The sequence below is a fragment of the Zonotrichia albicollis genome, chromosome 4, assembly GCF_047830755.1.
Source record: "Zonotrichia albicollis isolate bZonAlb1 chromosome 4, bZonAlb1.hap1, whole genome shotgun sequence".
In the NCBI taxonomy this organism is placed as follows: domain Eukaryota; kingdom Metazoa; phylum Chordata; class Aves; order Passeriformes; family Passerellidae; genus Zonotrichia; species Zonotrichia albicollis.
Window position 1 is genome coordinate 10,417,870 of NC_133822.1, and position 21,910 is coordinate 10,439,779.

Consider the following 21,910-nt stretch of genomic DNA (forward strand, 5'->3'; position numbering starts at 1 on the left):
TACCTTATCTATTGTAGAATTCCCACTGATCTCTGCCGACCCCAACAGTTTGCTGTCACTTCCAGCTCACCAGAAACTTATTTAAGCCTCCTGACATAAAGAGTTTTTTTCTTATTATTTTTTTGTGAAAATTATTTGCATATCCTGAACTAAACTGGCTGTTAGAAACAGTTTGGGAAAGAACAGTAGGAGAAATGTCAGGGCAGTAAAAGTTCATAGCAAGGGCATGGACAATGAGAATATATTAACAGGACATAAGTAGTTTTTCAGTGAGGGGTTTTAAATACTTCCAGTCATCAGAGGTGGGTCCTTTTAAGCCCTAAATTAATAATAGAATCATAAATTCATCATAATAGCAGTATATTGCCATCAGTTCACTTAGGCAACAGTTTTCTAGTCACAAAAAGAAGGCAAGTGTCCTAGACATGAAACCTTTTGAATGCAATCCCCTATTTCTAAACAACATAAAAAATTATATGCTTTTGTCTTCATTCATGAGTTATTGCCATTTTCTTGAAATTTAAGTCAAGTCTTTTTAGGGGCACTTGGAAAATTAGAAATTACAAAAAATAAAAGTGGGTCAAAAGGGAAGTAGTGGGGCTAAAATGAGAAAATACCATTTGCGACAGAGATTCAGAAGGCTACCTGCACACTTTTGTTCCACATTTTACTTAGCTTTGATTGTTTTCCAACTATTGAGAAGAATTTATTTTAAATTGCAGTAAACTGTTTTCTGTTAGAGACTTGGTTTGGAGTGGGGGGGGACATTTTGTGGTTGAGGTTCTCTCGAAATATGATGAGAAATTGGAAATTTCCAACTTTAGTATAATTGTTCAAATATTTAAAGAGAGGATTTAATATCTAATATTAAATATTTAATATTTCATATCTAAAGAGTGGATTGTTAGCCACCCCCTTACTGTAATTCACAAAGGAATTTATCTGGCAGTGCCTCATTTCTTAGTCACTCAGAAATGCTTTTATCTCTGCATGCCAGAATGACTTCTGGAGCAAAGGTCAGCGTTGAATTTACCTAATTGCAGAAGAAAATGCAACTCATTATGCAATTTATTAATGAGCAGGAACATTGTATTTGTTAAGTTTTTATCCAGTGTGTGTTTTGGAAATTATCTCCATCACTGGGGATCTATTAGCAGAAAGAACTTTCCACCTTGAGGATTTTGAGACAACTCAACATTTGTGCTCTGCACAGAGGAAATTTAGAGGTTCAAAGGGGCAGAATTACCACAGTTGGAGAAATTATTGGTACCAGCTTGCACAGGCCTTGTGGGCTCATGCAAGTACCTGTGGTATTCAGAAATTAGGATGGATGCTGCCTAACCCGCCACCTTGAGCATGCACCATCTTCTTCCTGGATACCCACCTGAGGTAAAGTTTCCCTTGAAAATGGGATTTCCCAGAGGAAAACCATCTGTAGCTGTTCAGAGCCGCCTTATCAGGCCCTGTCTAACACCGGAAGAGGAGATGCAGCAACATTTAAAATCAGGAATGACTTTGGTGATCCAATCCAAAGCAGTTGATACATTATAAGTGTGGCTATGGCCTGAAAAATTAAAACACATTTTGTTAATTTTATTTCTTAAATACAGCACTGGGGAAATTTTTTTCATCTTGATTATACTCTTTAACTTATAATATTCTCTTTTATGAGGCTTCCATAGTGTTTGTTTATCAGACAAAACACTTAAAGACAACGGGAAATGAAATGCATTTTTAAACTCGTCTTCTATTAGAAGCCCTCAGCACAATTATTTCCCATTCATTCTATTTTTGGAGGGCCTTTGAGCTAACTAATAACATCAAACACATGACCAGAGCTTACATTTCCTGAGGAAGAGGATGATATGCCAGTGCTAAACTACAAATCAAGTGTACTGAATGCTCCCAAAGAAGTGAGAAAGGATGACAGGGACAGGTGGCAGAAATCTCTGGGGTTTGTAGCAGATATGTGGGATCAAGTCAGCTTCTACCCTGTGCCCTAAATCTGGGCTTGTGGACTTGTCCTCCGCTCCTGCAGCTGTGCAGTGGCAGGATGGCCCCTCTGCACCAATTTGGATTTCCACTGCCTCAGTTGGGTGGCTTCAGTGGGGTCCCTCTCTGCCTTCCCTGGCGAAACTGAGGGAAGAGTCAGCTTGAAGGGATTCCTGGCATATATTCAGGTGAAGGGAAACCAACTCTAGTGGAAGGAAAAGATGAGAACTATTGGAAAAACAAAATAATTTGTGCTCTACAGGTTTTGAAATATTCTAGTAAATTTTCAGATAATTTTCAGATAAATTCCAGAATAATGTGTGTGAATTTCAGATAAATATGCTCACTAATGATTAAAGCAAAACATAAAGAACAATGTAATTGCTGTTGGTATTATCTATTTACAGCAACCTCTTTTTTTCCCTATTTGTTCTGCCACTTTCAGAAATGTACTGGTCTGAAAGTAAAGGCCTAATGACATGTTCCATTTAAGTACTGATACCTACCAATAATAAAAAATAATATACTACCCTGGATGCTAATAAAATGTAATGCTTTCATTCAGACCTATATAAATCACAAAGATTTATCCTTCTCATAAAATTCTGGAAGTAATGAGGAAGCAAGAGGCTAAAGAAGGAGACAGTCTGTATTTTCTGATGTATTTGTTAGCAGTCATGTACAATATGGCATTGAATATTCTTGGATTGTTATTTATTAAAAAAAATGAAATAAGATAGAGCAAGTAAAATAATATGAATTGAATTTTGAGAGCTGCAGCACTCCTCAGTTAAATTGAATTACACCAAAATGGATCCCAGCCAAGGATCTATTCAAATCTGTTCGTACACTTTTAAATTGCAATGTTTCATTTTTTTATTTAATTCAAAATAAAATTAGATGTATTCTTTCAGATTTTTTGCAATTTTATGTAAGCTACCTGTGAAAAATGAATCACTTTTATTGTTATATAAAACTTGTTGTATATAACTTTTATTGTTATATAAAATTTCACACTTCTGGAAGTGTCATTAAAAACATAACACTCTCCCTAGACATTAATGAGTGTGGAAGCCTCATGGAACTTTATACATTCCTGGTATTAGAGTATTAGACTCTGTGTTGTGACAAAATTCCATGATAAATTCAAATGTCTGCCTGATCACATGTTCAAATTTCTTCTGAAGCACTTGTCTGCTATCAAATCCATGATCTCCTTTATGTCTGACATTAATTAAAGTCAGTATTACTCTCACCGTGTTGGGGAGGATTTCAGTCTTCTACATGTAACATCATTCTCTGGATAAGTAACTGAATTATGACAACAGATATATAAACTCTTACTGGGATTGAGCTAAGCACTCCCTTGATTTCTCAGTTTCCCTTCCCATCATTTATACGTGCTATCCATTCACTTCATAAACTTTCCAGGGCGGAACTAGGTTGAAGTGCTTGGCTCAGGAGGAGCTTAATCCCTTTAAATGCTACTTAAATATAAATAGTGATAATAAACCCTTGGCAGCAGGCTGCTGATGCACTCAAGCTGCTGCTTTTCCACATTGAATAGCATTGTCCCTGTGGATCCTTGAGGTCCCATCCTGGAGCAGGCTCAGTCATGCTCCCTCCTCTTGGTCTGGGTGCATTGCCCAGGATTGGAACTGACATGCAGAGGCAGGGAAGGGATGGGTTCAGCTTTGTCACTCATGCTCTGGGGTCGGGGCAGGAGCAGGTGAGAGGCAGGATTGTAGCAAAGGTTCTTTTGAATAAAGAAGGCTTTATTCAAAAGAACCGCACGGTTTTTATACAGTGGTACGATAGATTTTATTCTATTGGTTAACTAACAGAAACATCTTTCTCACGCACTATCCTTGAGAGGAACAGAAAAATAAAGTAGAAAAATAGCACCTGCACATTGTTTATAGTCAACAGGTTATCGCATCTTTCCAGCTCCCCAAAATTTCTCACAAGCCGCTGTGAGAAACGCTTGCTGTTTCTCTCACACTGTCCCATGGCATCCACACAGCTTTGCTACCAAAAGACCAAAACTGCAGGCAAAGGAGGGCTTTGATGGCTGAGTGTTGCAGCTATCACTCTGCAGAGGGGTTTTGGCTTGGGCTCAGGACAATCACCCCTGGAAGGTGGGTCAGTCCCTGCAGCTCAGGGCCCCTCCTATGCCCGAACCATGGGGCAGGTGGGATCATTTCAACAGGACATCTGGCTCTTTAGAGTTTGTTGTAGGGTGCATTACTTTCAGCTTTGATGTGGTCTTGGATAAGCCCAGGTAAACGTTGCATATTTGCAGATAATGTACTCCTACGAGTCTTAGGTCTTTCAAATAAATGACTTTTGGGATTTGAAGACGAGGTACATTGGACCATGTGGTTTTGCTGAAATTAAAGCAGTAACTCATGGATGGTAACACATTAAACTAACATTTTGTTTACATGTCTAAGAAAAGAATTTTATAAAAATACAGGAATAATGTTTTGTTTCTTATGTTAAACATGGCACGAATAAAGGATTAAGGTTAAAAGAAGCTACTGAAGAGAGTGACCACCTTCTAATCACTCAAAAAAATCAGAAATAAAGCCATATTTGAAATTAACCAGGAGTTATGAAAGCAAATATTCATTACCCCACGGAAGGAATTTGCAATCTGACAAATGTCTCCAAACTTGGGAGAGTTTTTGAATTGAGAAGTTGTGATATTTTCCCAGATGAAATAAGTTTATTTACTTGTTTCTGTTTAAACTATTTGAAATTATTTATGCAATTGTTGTTGATTATCTTTTTATGACACGCATATTTGTGTTCCTCAGATAAATGGGAAGCCCCTGCAGTACATTTTCCCTCATACAAGGCTCAAACTACTGAGAGACCCAAAGGACCACACAGTTTCAGGTAAAAAACTGTCTATCAGACATGATAATTAATTTGATTAGCATGAATTATACAACAGATTTCCAGTATTAAAAATAGTTCCTGTGTCTATGCAGCAGGAAATTCAGTGGTCATTTTAAATCTTGCTCATTTGCTATAACAGAAAGCAGCAGTGCATAAAAAAGGTCACGACATCTGTTCAAGATATATAAGCTGTACAGACATTAAAAACAGAGGGAATTGGTTATCATATGAACAGTCTGTTTTGCTGTTGCTTTTTATGTAACTCTACATTCTCTGCATGAGTCCTTATAAAATAAGCTTGTGTAGGTGTTCAACATGTACAGAACTGAGAATTTTATTCTTTCTCTTCTGGAACTCTCCCCCTGGTCCCCCTCCCCACTCCTCCCATAGAGGCGATTAGGAGAACAATCAGATCCCGTTTTTCCGTGATATCTTCACACGGAGACATTTATCACAGGACTTCAGATTTATCCTCTTTTTCCCTAACACTGACATGAATGTTCATGTAAGTCAGAGTCTGCTTGCCAAGGAGATGAAAGTAGCAGAGGTGATGTTCATTCACCTCCCAGGCTGAGACCTGGAACACAGTGTAATATTTTCATGTGTCAAACTGTAAAAGGCTGCCAGCTAAAGGACCTGTCACAGGTAAGGTCTGTCTGTCTGTCTGAGCTTCTGGAATTGCACCCTTTCTCATGTTTAATACTGATATGGAACTCAAACTTATTTCAATATACTGGTTTTGTTCTTTCAGAGGTAGATGCTTTAAGTGGTTTTTCCGTGAAACCATCAGACTTTCTTTTAACTTGCTTAAAAGATTCTAATAGTGTGTGTCAAACTGTGTTTCTGCACAGAAGTAATTACTGACTGCCAGCCCTGGTGTTCCCTCGAGCATTAAGCAGAAAGTGGCATGAACTTACTTGAATTGCTAAATATTGTTTTCACAGGGTTTCTGGCAGAAAAGTCTTGATAATTTCCATCCTCAGTACCCACCTCACATTTAGGGTGTTAAATGAATGCTCTGTATGCATGATGAGGTATTTTCTTGTTATTCAGCGTAACACCCACCGATGAGTTCAGGCTGCAGAAAGACCCCTCCACCCACACAGCCCAGCCTGAAAGGAGCTGCCAGCTCTGCTGTGTGTCAGCCTGTGCTGCTCCAGGCCCTCCCAGTCCACAGGAACTCCTTGGCATCCTTGTGGGGATCTTTGCCCTGCGGGCTGATGAGTAATGCTGTGATCCAAGCTGCTGTCTTACTCAGAAATAAAACGAATTACAACCACGCAAGTGTAAAGCTCGTGATTTAGTGTTGCTGAAGCCTGCTTTCCTATGTAAAATTACTCACCCTTATGCAGAGGGAAATGCCTATTCCAAATTCTTGATTAACTCTCATGCTGGCAGTCACAGCAGCACATTGTGCCTCGGGGAAAATGCCTTGTGAGCAGTGATGTGCAAACCCAAGGTGTAGATATTGACGTCTCATTGACTAATGCCTTGCATAAATGAGGTCCCATAGGATCAAAAATTTGCTGAGAGTCCTGATAACGTTATAGAGCCCTTATAGAGCCCACACTGGGATTTCTCACTGCTATAGCTATACAATATTGTGCTTAAATTCTAATTGGAGAAAGCAAGCTTGGCTCTGTCTACAAGCTGCAGTCATATTTTTGTTTTAGTCCAGATAAATGCTTGGAGACCTGCACAGATATATTTCTGCATGATGCATACCTAGATTTCCCTACAAGTATTTAAAGACCTAAAAGTAAATTTTACATAAAAAAGCCAAAGGTAGAATAGGGTGGCCCTGAAACAGAAGAATTAGTTGTAGTATTCACTCCTTGTACATCTTTGAAGTAACCATAACTCCTTGACTGTGTACCTCCCTTCCTTTTTTTCTCTAAAGTGTCTGAATGATTTAACTATATGAAAACTCCCTTCAAATGTGCAGTGCATTATACTTAGCCTTCAGCTTTCCAAATGACCTCGACCAGAGATAGGCACATAGTTTTAAAAATAATTAAATTTTTTTAAATATTATCTGCAAATTAATTGTAAACATCTGTGTTTATTAACCAGAGGAAGACATAGAAGTCTATTATGCAGCAAAAGTTACTTAAAATATTGGTACATTTTAAAAATATATACTTTTATACCATCACTGTTATCTCACTACAAGAGTTTTAGATATTCATCTAGATTGCATGTCTGATTGCTTCCCCAGCTGTTTCTTTCTGTTTGTTTGTTTTTATTTGTTCCCTTTGTCTCTTTTTGCTCTTCTTTCTTCCTGCCCTTCTTTCTTATCAAAAGTACCAAAATGAGGTTTTGACTCATTTTGTCTGCATTTATACTTGCACCAACACAGGAAGTGTATGTTAAAAACCACATCCTCAGTAAAGCTCACATAAGGAGTCAGATCTTTCTAGAAGAACAGTCGCTGTCGAAACCACCCTTTGAGCAGCATCTTCAGCTGAATTTTTGTGTTGCTGGATTGTTACAAGCCAGCTGGCCTGTGGTCCTGGGTGACCACAACAGGGTGAGCACCATCCATTGTCCCCCAGTTTCCTCACAGTGCATACAGAACCTCCTCGGTCTTGGCTATGCATAAAAGCCTCTCCTATGTGATGATTTCTGCACATCCAAGAGCAGTTTATACTTATGTTTTAAATGATCTATGTGCAGTTTGGTCAGTTCTGAAGGAGCTGTCTGTGGAGATGCCTGAGACTGACAGATTCTCCTCAGGGATTTCATGAACACACCTTCAATGTACAATTAGTGTATCCTAACTGGAGTGTGCACAGCAGGAGTTATACAGGGAAATGTCCTAAATTGTACAGAATTCCCACTTGGAGAGTTCCTGTAGCTGTTGACCAGCTGCTCTGCTGGGAAACTGGCCAGTGCTTCAGCCCATTATCTCATCTCATCTCACTGGAGTTCTTGGGCCAGCCTGGCCATTAATGATTCAGTGTGCTGGGTCAGCCCAGATAACCAACTCTACCACAGCAGCTGTAATTTTAGGACAAGATTTCATCTTAATATCACCTTTATAAGTTAAATTCCACAGGTATCATCATAATCTTACTACAGTAGAATTTGCCGCCTGATTATGAATGCAAAACTTGTCACATTCTGAATATCAATAATAAGACTAATCCCAAATATTGTAAAATTCAGGCTTTTCAACAATGTATTACGTGCACATGTATTTGGTTCATTTACTTTCTTGATTAATGAAAACTGACTCTGAGGTACAGATGCCTTTGATGCCTCTTACATAACCTGGCATAATTTTGCACACAGAAGCATATAATGTGAATTTTGGCATGTGAATGATGTGTTTGAGGATTGAGGAACCAAGCCAAAATTGTGATGGCGAGAGAATAGTAGTACTGAATGAAAAATAATTATAAACTTGCTCACTGTCTGCTCTCTTGAAGGCTCTTGTTTCTTTATTATATACCACAATCTAGAGCATGCAGATCTACTTTTTGAGATATGCAGTGTCCCCTCCTCAGACAATGAGAGGTGTGAAGGAATTTCCCAGGATTAACTCTGCAAAAAACTGGTTAATAATTTGCAATTAAGGAAAAAATAAAAAGGAATTGGCATCACAGATGTGCTAATGTGCCAAAGCAATGAGGGCAGTGCTCAGTGAATGATAATATAGCAGTGTTTAATGCTCCAGAAACTCACTGTTTGTTTTCACTGAGAGTCCCTTGTTCCTTTTGGATCCTTTAGCAGAGCAGCATAAGTGCTGTTTTATGTTGCCAGAATTTTCTCTTCTGTTTTTTATCACGCCATCATTATATTTGAAAAAGTGAGTCAAGGATGTGGCTATTGAAGGTAATGAAAGCACTGGCAATACCTTTGGAAAAGTTGCAAAGGTAACTTACATTGTGTTATTCCTGATCAGGAAGATGTTTAGGCACACTCAGGGGGAAAATCCAACAAGGCAGACACATCTCAGTAGGTCTACAGGTACAATGAGTGCGCTCAGACAAAAGTAATTTTTACTCCTTTACCTCACATAGGCTGAGTCAGAAGTAATTCTTCCTTTTTGAAAGGAGGGATGTTCTGTGTTTTCAGGGGAAAAAAAATGTACCTTTGAGCAGCCAGACTGTCTGTGTTGGGGAACATCCTCTTCAATTCTGGTAAAAAAAAAAAAAAAAGAAAAAAAAAAGAAAAGAAAAAGAAAAAAAGAAAGAGGTAGAGAAACGATTCAGAAAAATCTGCAAACTTTGTAGTGCAGCAAAGAATTAGCTGGTGGGAAGAAGAGTGCATCCCTAATCTCTGCCTCAGCAGTGATGTCAGTGAAACTGCAAGCAGAATTACAGGGTGGCTGTTATGTTGCACACACGTCAGACATGCCTCACACTCTCCCTAAGGATTGCTAATTCCTGCAAACAACACTACAGTGCTGTTTCTGCAGTGTGCCAGCTCATGCAGTGCTTATCTGGATGGAGAGGAAGGGAATTCAGAGAGATTTCCTGTATCAAGACTTCACTACTATAAAAATTTGTTCTTACAGAAAAATACTAAAGGGCAATGAATATGTGATTAGTAATCAATTAAAAACATGTTAAATATAGTCACAGTTTATTTTCAATGTGAGAAGTCAGAGTGAGAACTGCAACCCTCCTCCTGTCCCCATACTCTTAGAGGATTACCTATCCTACTCCTTTCACTTAATGTTGGGAAGAATTGAGATAATACTTTACACAAAAAAGCAATACTCTCCTCTAATATTCCCTTGTCACTGGGGAAGGACTTAATCCTTAATTAATGGTCATCATTCCCTCAAACACTCACTCCTTACCAGAAACATGCCACAGAAGGTAAAACCCATAAACAGAAAGGGACTGAGCTGTTGCAGTCAGGCTACATCAGAGATTTTCCTGGGAAGTTATATGGAAGTGAATGAGGACAGGACTGGAAATAAAAGGAAAGAGAGATATCTGGTTTTGTCTTAATATCAATTTTAGAAAGCACTCAGTACTGTTAAACTTTTCTAAATAAAACCAAAGAAACAAATAAATTCTTCTGTGTGCTAGAAACACTTTGTAGAGGTACAGACCATATATTCCTTGTCTACAAATTATTTTAATTTGAAAAGCACTAGTGTGTGTATTTAAAACACTTTCCATGAAGTCTTTTAGGCAGTTGTTTATGCATATTGCAGTACATGAACACTTGAGATTTTGAGAAGAAGAGAGTTGAAGATTTGGAGTGGAGGTAATTGAGAGGCCAATGTGTCTCTTGGATATTAAGGTTCCATTTGTTTTCATAGCTGTCATGCAGAAAAGGCTGCATAAACAGATCACTGCAATACCGAATGTTAGAGTTCAGTAAAACCCCCAGATTTCCACGGAGGTTCAGCTGTCAGTGGCACCTATTGAGCCATCGGTGTCTTAGTAAACACAGATGAAATTCAGTGCCTACAAGGGATTTTATAGATTTAAAACTACACTCTACCACAGATGGCACCATAGATTCTAATATGACAGATTGTCCAAAAGGATGAGACTTTTATCTTGTTTTCAAGTAGATGTGATAAATGCTTCAAGAGGCTAATTCATAAAACACTTTATGATCCTTCAGGATGATAACCAGTGTGCACATCAGCATGAAGCAGATTTGCAGCTGATATAAATCAATGCTGTGCTATTAAAACAACTGCAATATATCTGCATTTCATCAGCTCCTGATTTGACTTGATGTGTATTTTATGCCTTAATTGCCAATGGCCAAGAAATGCAATAGCTGAGCAGATACAATCATGTTTCTAGGAAATTTCATTGAAGCTAATTTTACTAGAAGCACCAAAACAATTCTCCTGAGGACACCCTTGAAAATGCTCTACCTATACAGACAACCAACCTCTGATATGGATCATCATGTTATGTATTCCAGAGAATTGCATAAGAATAACAATGTAAATGAAATTTTAGGCTGGATTTTATTATACCTTATTTTTCCTGCTGTTTTTAAGTTCCTGAGTTAACTTGTTTTTGTTTGCTTTGTCATGTTTCCTTTCTCTCTGCTCTCCAGACTTTAGAGATTGCTTTATCACCACTACAATGTCTCAATAAATAGCTTGAATTTCTTCATGGTACTTTTAATTCTGATCTTTCCAAGAGAAGTCATTGATGATTTTAATGTGTTTGAGCCTTCTGTTCCATACAGACAATGGAACAGGGTGTAAAATTGTTCCAGCAGATAAGGGCCTACCAGCCCCCTAGCATATGTCTGGTCTAGATAAGGCTGGAGGAGGAATGAGGAGATAATGTCTAGTAAATGAACACAGGAGGAAGGTATGTTCTGCCTCCATTCACAGCCAAGTAGTGTTGAAAGGCTTCACATTGTTTGGTCATTGCTAAAACGTGGTACATTGGCACATTGCAAAGTCTTTCATGCCTAATGTCTCATTTGCATGCTTTCTTCTCCTGCATTTGCTACCACAGGACCTTGACTAAAGAAAAGATCACCCTTGCACTTCCTTGCCCTAATTCACCATTGTGGTTTTGTTCTGGTTTGGGGGATTTTTTTATATTATTAGAAAGTGATGAAAAACATATTTCAACAAGTCTATGCATGGCTCCTGGATCTGAAACACAACAGTTAATCTCTATTTTGAAATTTAAACATATCTTTCATTTCAGCCTACTCAGAGATAGGTGTTGTAGCCCTGCATTTTGCAGTTTAAGTACATATCAATTTTTCCCATTTTACTTCTGTATAGTTTCAACTTCAAAGCACACAATATCTGAAGGTGTTAAAATCACCATGGGTTTACAGAAATAGTGAGTTTCAGCTACCATCTAGAAGGGTATTATTTAAGGCTCTCAGAAATCAAAATCAATAGCACTTTTTTAATATCTCTCTTAAAGTTCAGTCACTTAAAAGTCTATTAAAAATTCATATAGGTCTATTTGTAACTGTGACAAAAATCAGATTGCTGCTGACACTCATACAGTTTCTTATGCCAATTTGCACAAACACGTGTGATCACTGAAAATCTGTTGTACATTCTAATTCCTTCTTTGCTTTCCTTGTTCATATAATTAGAAAGACAAATGGTTTCATACTTTCAAAAATTAGCCCAGAGGAAATATTTGCTTGAGTTAACACATGAGCAATGTTTGCACAGAGCTTCTGAGTCATGTGCCAGCATTCTCCTGCAGTTGTTGAAGTTGTTGCTGCTGCAGAGGAGCTGCATGATGATTAAATATAATCAATCCTTGCATTTGCTGCTGTAATGCTATTTACTTTCATGAGATAAAACATCACTGGAAAATTAATTTTCCCTTTTGTGTAAAATCGGGACCATCAACACCAGCAAAACCCTGCTGGGCCTTGAGGTGTTCATTTTTTTGCTGCTCTTGTTGTTTTCTTCCTTATTTTTAACCTTTAACTTATGTACGGGGTTATCAGCAATTGTTTGTAAAGGCAAGCCTAATAATTGCTTGGGTGCTGAAATGGTTCCAGGAAATCTAGACTGTTTATACTCTAATGTCTATAATGGAGCTGCTCAGCAAAGCAGTGAAAAGATGGTAAAATTTCATGATCTTCCCTGTGTCCTGAGAGCAACAGACAGATTGGCTACAGCCTGATCTTTATTATCTCCATAAGAGACAAAAAGGACTGAATTGTAATTGCAGAGCTCGGCTTATAGTCAGCATATTCTAGCAAAGTAAATTACAGTCTTTCTGCTATGTTGCTACTGTGACACAATGAAGTATACAAGGAGATAGGATTTCATAGTGTTTGAGACACTTTGAGCTACAGAAATTCAGAATAAATATATCAAAAGGGACAGAAAGTACTTCATGGTGGAAAAAAGAAATAAGGAGTGATGAATTTTGAAAATTTGAAAAGCATTTGCAGTAATGCTTTCCAGGTCACCAGTGACAGAATTTATTAGTAGCAGGTTCTTGGTTACTGATCAAATATAATATAAATATAAATATAAATATAAATATAAATATAAATATAAATATAAATATGAATACATGTAATGAATATGCATCACTGAAACAGTTTATAGTGTCTGGAAGGATATGAAATGACAAATGAAATGTCCTTTTGAAAGTCAGATTTTGATAATTGCCAAAAAGCAAAAAAAGGCCATTCAATATTTTTCCTCCAAAAATGGATTTCTCACAAAAATAACACTGCAGTTATTAAGCACTTGAACCATTTGCTAGCATAGGATGGAATGGAATGGAATGGAATGGAATGGAATGGAATGGAATGGAATGGAACGGAACGCAATGAAATACAAAATACAAATTACATTATTTCAGTCAGAAGGCACCTACAAAAACCTTATAGTCTAGCTACTGACCAATTCAAGGTGGAAAAAACTTCAAGTAGTTAAAGGCATTGTTCGAAAGCCTCTTAAACCCTGACAGGCGTGGAGCACTGATCACTTCTTGCAGAAGCCTGTTCCAGTCTTTGACCACCTTTGCAGTCTAAACTTCTGGTACAGCTTTGAACTGTTCCCACAAGGTCCATCACTGGATACCAGGGAGAAGAGCTCAGCACTTCCCTCTCCCCTTCCCCTCCTCAGGAAGCTGTAGAGGACAATGAGGTTGCCTCTCACAGCCTTTTCTCCAAATTTGACAAACCCAAAGCGTTCAGACTCTCCTCACTGAACATTCCTTCCATCTCTCTCACAAGCCTCACTGCCCTCCTTCAGACACATTGAAGGACCTTGATAATCCTTCCCAAATTGTGGGGCCCAGACCTGTGCACAGATCTCAAGGTGAGGCTGAACCAATGCTGGGCACAGTGCACAATCAGCCCTTTTGACTGCCTGGTGATGCTGTGTTTGGTGCCACCAGGACAGGGTTTGTCCCTTTGGCTGAGCAGCAGCCCCAGATCCCTCTCTTTTTTACAGCCATTGCTTTCCCCACTTACACTTGTGCCCAGTCACAGGTCCAGGATCCAGCATTCCCACCTGCTAAATTTCATCCCATTAATCACAGCCCAGTGTTCCATGCTATCTAGATTCCTCTGAAAGGCCTCTTGTCAACAGCACCTCCCAGTTTTTGTCATGAGCAAACATGCTAGTGGTGCAGTCAACTCCTGCATCCAGATTTTTGACACCCATATGGAACAAATCTGGCCTAGAATTGATCCCTGAAGAGCACTGCTGGTGCCCAGTCCCAGCCAAATGTCATTCCATTCACTACAGTCCTTTCAGCTCTGCCCTTCAGACAGTTCCTCACCAAGAATATTGTGAACACACTCATCCCACAGCTGGACAGCTCATCCCTAAGGATGATGTGAGATCCAGCATCAAAAGGCATAGTAAAATCCAGAAAAATTACATCCAGCACCTTCCCATCATCCTCTGGGAAGGTGACCTAAAGCTTCAAACTCTGATTGTTCATATGTTCAGCTGTATAAATCAAAGGCTTACAAGCTAACTGATTTAGTATCTTTTTTTTATTATTTGTTTGTTTATCAATGTATAAAAGCCATTTTGTTGTATGATCAGCCTTGTCAAAGTTTAGCATTATAAATTTTATTCTGTATTTGGTTTGGGTGGGATTGGGTTTTGGGGTGTTTTTTTTAGCTTAGCATGCTCCATCTTAAAGCTTTAGTTAAGATTCGATGGGAGAGTAGGATCACAGCCTTGGGAGATCAGTAAAAACTGTTTTAATTAATTACCAGTCTTCTCACTTTGAAGCATCCTAAAAAGGATTGGATTTCTAGGTGCAAAATTCCCTTTGAAGAGATGTTCTCCTGAATATATTTTCATGGAAATCAATACTCATAATTCAGAAAGGTGCCTTCTCTTATTCAAATCACAGTGATTTGCTTTTTGATGGTTTACTGGTCTCGTGTCTTCTAAAGAAAAAGGAAATTTATTAATCAGGAAATCTGAATAAGAAACATTAATGTATGGTTATATCAAAATAGCCTGAGAGATGGAAATTAAGACTCAAAATTAAAAATAAAAGCAACAACAAAAAACAAGGGAAAAGATATCTAAGAAAGCATAATTGAATGTGTCTGATGGGTATTTTAAAACTGTCTGCAGTCAAAGTTATAAACTGGGCAATGTAATTTCAAACAGAAATAGTAAGCTCAATATTTTCAATAGATAAAATATTAATAGGCCTGAAAACCCAACTTTACATGAAAAAATACACCAAGATCCAAGCAATATTTTATTGTCAACCAGAACAGAGCACTTAGAGCTCATTCATTTTAACTACCAGGAATGAAGGCTTTGTAATTAACCATAATTTAATTTGTAATTTAAATAATTTTCTAGTAGTGTTTTTGCAACACACACAATCTCACACTCACCAGTGATTGTCCCTTAACAAGCATATCTCTACTTTATCCATAAGGTCAGTCATACATTTGACTATAAAACCTGCAAACATAAAATACAAGCACTTTCAAAGTGTCTAGAATAAAAAAAAAAAATCATCATACAATAGCATGAAAAGTACTTTCTTTTATTAGCAGTAATATGGACAAAACACTCGAAAAACTAAGCAAATGTATCAGTCAAGATTTGCAGTTCCCTAGCATAGGTATCCATGTGAATGCCTCTGAAATCAAGTGTACACTCATTTATATGACAAACTACTTCTCTGCCATTCTGTCACAAATAACCTATGAGAAGTAGAAATGCCGATACTGTGCATCATGATAAAATCCTGACTCTGAGGAGTTCCTGCCCTCTGTGATGAAAAATATAATTAAAATTCCCTGTGTCGACTGTGTGAGTTAAGATACTGTGTCCTTGCTTGTGTGTGTTATGCACAAAGAATAGTTGTTTATTGGCTTTGCTGAACTCAATAGTTCCCAGTTTAAACATATTAATGACTCTTTTCATACTGCTTGATCAGAAGTCGTCTGTGCAGCCTGCACGAATTTCTAAGTTCTCAGGATGGACTTATGTTTAAATGTTTTTTCAGTTGTATGCATTCACTTTATGCAATGAGGTACTTAGTTTTTAAAAATTGTATTGTCTAATTTTTTAAAGGGCATCATCCTTAGAATGGTGGCTTTTCTATCCCTGTCAAGTTAGGAAAAATATACTTTACCTACCAGTGCAAAATTTCCAATTTGCACTGAAATAAGGTAATTAACTTATAATATTAACACCGTTTGTTCCAATTAAATGGAAAAATCACTCTCCTAAAAGAAAAAAATTGGAAAATATCTAATTATGAGGAAAGCTGAGTCAAAAAGTATATAGATTTAGCTAAACTGGGATAGAAAAACCAGTGGACACTTTTCTTCTGTCAGAAATGCAATGTGGTAATCCTTTTACTGAAAGAAACTCAGGGCTGACTTATGAAACACTAATGGCATTATGAAAAGGAGAAGCCTTAATCTAAAAAGACAAAGCTTTGCTTTGGTGGTGTGGTGACCTTTCTACAGCTGGTTAGTCTAATCACTCAGCAGGTTTGGCTTATGAAATTAATCAATTGAAAAATATTATTTTTAGCCATTACAATAAAGGTGGGTAAATCTGCCTTTTAATTCTCAGACCTAAGTGTAAATCATCTCATATGGAACTTTCTTCAAAGAAAAAAAATAGTTTAACTAATAGTTTAAATAGGAAGTTTTGGGGTTTTTTTAAAGAGAAAAATAACATGAAAAATTTGCAATGCATAAGATTATTTTATTTTTTTATATTTTGAGCTTTTGTTTTCACCCTCATTATTTTGTACAGAGGCTAGTGATCTGCTTCTCCCCAGCTGAAACAATGAGTGATGAAAATGTGTTTATCTCTACTCTTTTTAAAAGGAAGAAAATGTGATTTATTGATGCTTTACACAGAATTCTTGTCTGCTTTTTCCACCATTAATTTGCACATCCTTTGATGTGAAAGATGTCAATTTAAAGCAAATATTAAAGAAAAGTAATAGTATTTGCCAAATATAGGTTCATGTAAATGTTCATGTGTTTCTGCTTGAAAAAGCAAGCTCAAGGATCTCTGTCAATGTCTCCATAATTATGTGATTCTAAAAGCTCAGATATTAAAATTTCTCAGCTAAATTGCATGCATGCTGTAGGCATATGATAAAGCTATCCTTTGAATCCACACTTCTTTTGTATTTCTAGCAATTTAATTCAATTTATTAATATTGCAAATAGATTGTCAGAAGAAGATAGGACAAGCTTCAATGTAATTTTCAATAACTCAGTTGCTTGTGTTATGTCAGTCATGCAGTAGCTGCTCAAGAAGATCTTCCCAAATTTAAGTCTTTAGAAGAACATCAGATGTGACTGCAGTTTACCCTGATCTTCCAACTACAGACAGAAGTTATCTGGGACATCTTCAGTAACCTCTGATGACTTGTTCTCTTCCTTTCCTTCCAGTGAATTATTCATTGCTTCATTTCTGTTCAAAGTTTTCTCTTTCTTTTGATCACAGGCAATGGACTGGGAATCCGAGTTGTAGGTGGGAAAGAAATTCCAGGAAGCAGTGGGGAAATTGGAGCTTACATTGCCAAGATCTTGCCTGGGGGCAATGCAGAGCAGACAGGGAAGCTTATAGAAGGTAAGATAAATGAATTATTAAAATATGAAGCCATGGGACTGTTGGGAGTTTGTCATGATTATTTATAACACACATTTTCTCTTGCACAATGGATGCAATCTTGTGCAAGGAATGAGAGCTACACCTCCATGATGCTTAAAGCAGAAAAGTCCTGATGGAAAGTGATTTTATGGCTTCTATGGCCAAAGAGAGTTTGCACAATGAGCATTATTAGGGCGTGTCTTCAGTAATATGTGTCAACATGATGTCTGCATGGGCACATGTCAGCAGCCTGCATCATGGACATGGGTTTTGAAGATCTTTACCCTTTAATCTTGATCATCTAAGTATCCTTGTTTGAAATTACTTTTGTTTCTTAGTTTTATTTCTTACATTACTTATATTACTTAATTTCTATTTGAAATTATATTTCATAGTTGCACAGGTAAAACAGATCCAGTTGTCTCCCAGTTACATGCACAAACTTATTTTTTTAGTCCCCTGTAATTCATTCCTAATGTTAGTTGTCCAATTGAAGGTAACCATCCAACCTGCCCCAACAGGCAACAGAGAAAAAGAGGTATCCCCAGAAAAGCAGTTATTTCATCTAATTTAGACCTCTGTTTCAAGAATTGAAAGTGTCTTCCTCCTTTAATTGTCTTTTAGAAAACTGCATTCAACTCCACATCATTTTTTAGGCTACCAAAGCTGTGGAGTGAGTATTCATTATCAATACATTTTCTAGGATTATTGCAATGTGATCAATCTAACAATTTATTTCTTTGATTACATGAATACCACCTTCTTTTTATAACTTTCTCTTTTTATAGCTATTTTCTAGTTCCCTTTTACAAATCTGTATACACATGAAGTGTCAGTCTGTCCATAGACAACAAAAGAGTACATTTGTGTACAACTCATTAAACTCTTTTATGTTTTTTCTTTTTCTTAAAAAAAAAGCATGAACTCAGGGAAAAATAACAAAAGAAGAAAAGTAGGAAGAATAGTTATTCCAGGCAGAATTAAATTCACAAAAGTTTTCTGAATGGTAAACAAGCAAAAAAAGGTCATGATTTAATCAAAAGTACTTTGCAGGCAGAAAAACTGAGTAAATTGATTAAAGAATGCATTTATAAGGAGCAGTTTAATTATTCTGTGGGTATTACAAAACAGTGTCACCTGCATTCACCCTGCAGCTTTTTACATCCTTGGTGCTTTCTTTGCCAAAATGTTAATACACAACAAAAAAAAAAAAAAAAAAAACCCAAAGGGACACAAACCCCAATGTGCAATGAAATTAAAAAGAAAATTAAAAAGAAATATATTTATTTTTGGCCTATACAATTGATTCTGATATTAATTTTCAATGGGTAGTATCTCACTCATGAAATTATAGAATAGTGTTATTTTTTGTGCATGAATGATGAAAAAATTGACCTTAATTTTGTGTGTTTTGAAGCAAATATTTGTTTTGGCTCCCTTTCTACAAATAAGTAGGTTTTTCATAACTGTGCTAGATCACACATGCTTTGTTTCAGTACCAAGCAAGTAAAGAGGAAAAATGTGGTTATTCAACATTTACCCAGGACTGGACATTTCAAGAAAGAGAATGAGCAGTTAGATATTGGAATTATCTGTAATATTTTGGTTTTTTTTGCCAGGAAATTTTCTGGAAATTGAAGTTTAAAACAGTTCTTTATTCACCACATTTGGTTCATTTCAGCAGTGATCAAGAACATCTTGGATTTACAATAACTACAGGAAAAATCTGACACAGAAATTTACTTTTTAATCTGTTCATATAATGAATTTTGAAGGTTTATTCTTATTTTATAGGAAGATGAATGTGACAGTAAAATATTTACTCCTTTGTTTCATTCTCCCATCATATGTTCAATCATGTTTCTAAACCAACCTTTATAAAAGTATCCTAGACTTGGATATGTTGGCATAAATCAACTCCATCAAAATCCCTATATTTCATCTGTAGAATTTGTCTACACAATGTCTCAGAATATGTTTCAGTATTGATGTGTTAAATGTTCTCTCAGAAAAAAAAAATTCATCCTGCAAAATGCACTTTGACTATGACATACAAGACAAACATTTCCTCTCACTGTCATTCACCTTTGGGTCTTGCCTTTACATCTAGTTTACTTTTTATGTTATTTTAGATGGCTATCAGGGATCAACAAAGAATTTTTTCTACTTCACTGTGGGTTGTGCTTGGCTTAGTGGAAATATGGCTGGTGCCCATTTAACCTCTACCCCTCAGAAGAGCTAAAATCCAGTGAAGTCTTCAATCATTCTCATATTGATCTGGGTAAATCCAGCCAGACTGTTGGATTTACCAACATCTCTGAAAATAGAAGCTGGCCTTCTTTTCCTTTTCAAGTTATTTGCTGTCTCTCACACCACAGAGAGAAAAAATAAAGAAAACTTTGCATGTCATTATCTGTAAATGCATTACTTTTTTTTTTTTTTCAGTAATCATGAGTCACTTTTCCTGATTAAATGCTGTGTGACTGCAAGATAGAGTATAAACAGTCATCAAGTAAACATCTACTAATGTCACTACAAGTTAGTATCTTGACTCATTAGCCTTTCTAAGAACATGAATCACTCTGAAAAATCCCATCAACTTAATTAATTCCTCTAATTCTAAAAACACCAGATTAATTCTGAAAATCCTACCAATAGCATAAGGAACAAGGCTGAAGAAACAAGGTTGGATTTATTGTGGTTATGCAGGAAGACAAACTCCTACCTGCACTCTGTATGACTGCATATAAATAAATGACACAGAGATAGCATTCCTATCCTTAGGGAATAACAAAAAATTTTTGCCTATTTAAAAAGCTTTGGAGGAGTCTTAGTGCTGAAAAATTTATTTATGGTTCTGACTGGCAAATACCACTCTTCCCGGTTCTCTCACCTTGAATTGCTTTCAAATGTCAAAAATATCTCTGATTCATCACTCATTGGCGTAACAAAAACTGGGGGTGGAAGGCTCATTCCACGGAGCTCATCAAGTGCAAGGGCTGTGTCAGTTTGATAGATGTGCCTGTGCTCCCCCTCGTGCTGACAGGAACAGTTCAGTTCCTTTCCACCTGGTGAATCCACTGTGTGAGCGGCATTTCAGCCAGCATTTTTCAGAAACAGAAGAACATGGAGTAAGGAGCAGAAATGAAATGTTTATGTGTGTTTCCTACTCCTACAAGTTTTCTGGATGCCCTCGGCATTCCAGTTTTCTGATTGGACCATTTCAATAGGCTGAGTAGAGAACTGGGAACTGATAACGGGTGTCTTTATTCCAAGTTTTCAAGCCAGACAAGCTGTGTCGCAATGGTTAGGTCATCTGATGCTCACTGAGATGAAGACATTCCCTGACTTTCCAGTCTTCTAGAAATTCTGGTAAACCAGCTCTGTAAAAAACTTATGGTGAACTTGATTTGTGGTGATCTTACTGCCTTGGCTTACACCTCACTCAGCCGCATTAGTCAGATTTCTGTTAACCTGTCCTGAGCCCTTATGTGTACATGTCTATTTTTAATATGTATGGATCATTTAAAAAATATCTTCTCAAGCTTAAAAAACAGGAAAATAATATATATGAAGACAAAAAAATCTTGTCATTAAAAATACTGAAATAGAACTTCCTGGAAGAAAAACTACCTGATAGACATAAGATACTGAAAGATAATGAGACCTGCTAAAGCTGTTAAGTATGTCAGAGGAGAGAAACTGCACTGCTGTTGGAGAGTTCCATCTTAGATGTGACCTTAGTTAATGGTGCCCTCCCTTCAGTCCAATCCTTTTGCACTTATTTTTATCTAAATTAATAATTGCTTTTCTCAGGATGCAGGAAACATTGCTCATGAAAACACTGTAAGGGTCCTGTCAGAGCCACCTGCCTTCAAGAGTAGGTAAAAGGACATCCAATGTCCTCAGCAACAAAGTCTAAATATTGAGGATAAGTTCCTAAATGTGCTCAGCACCTTTTAGAATTTGATTAACCTGCTAAGAAAGAGATGGTCAGCTTTTCTAAATTTGTTTACTGCCTTTAATTGTGCTGAAAGTTTCCCAGGCCACATGGCTGGTTCCCCTCAGGAAAGCATTCTAAATGAGTGGGTCTTTGGGAATGCCAGAGATCTCTTTCATCTCTGGAAAACTGCAAACTCAGAACTTTAAGATGCCTTCAGGAAATTAAATTGAGGTCTCCATATTTCCTCTTATCCATATTTATTCATGTTTCTTTTCCCCTCATGCATAAAGTTGTACATATTCTTAAATATTCAATTGTCACAATTTTCTTCTGTAAGAAGACTTTTGATACAGAGCTCACTCTCTCTAATGCCTTAATATGGGGTCAAATAACACTAGAATCATTCCTCAGATTAAGACTTAGAGCCTTCCTTTGGGCTTTCATGGGATGGCACAGTTTATGACCTCTTGGATCCACAGACCATGGCCACAGTGTCAATAAAAATACTTTCTCACAGATCT

At 37.1% G+C, this 21,910-nt stretch overlaps 1 protein-coding gene across 7 annotated transcripts in view; it reads left to right on the forward strand.

Annotated features, from left to right (window-relative positions):
* Positions 1–21,910, forward strand: part of PCLO (piccolo presynaptic cytomatrix protein) — a 323,497-nt gene that overhangs the window by 194,344 nt on the left and 107,243 nt on the right. For all 7 annotated transcript variants that reach the window (XM_014268538.3, XM_026794798.2, XM_014268539.3 and 4 more), the window contains exons 9-10: positions 4,812–4,893; positions 17,300–17,425. In XM_014268538.3, coding sequence (XP_014124013.2) covers positions 4,812–4,893; positions 17,300–17,425 — 208 coding nt within the window. The remainder of the gene's footprint in view (positions 1–4,811; positions 4,894–17,299; positions 17,426–21,910) is intronic.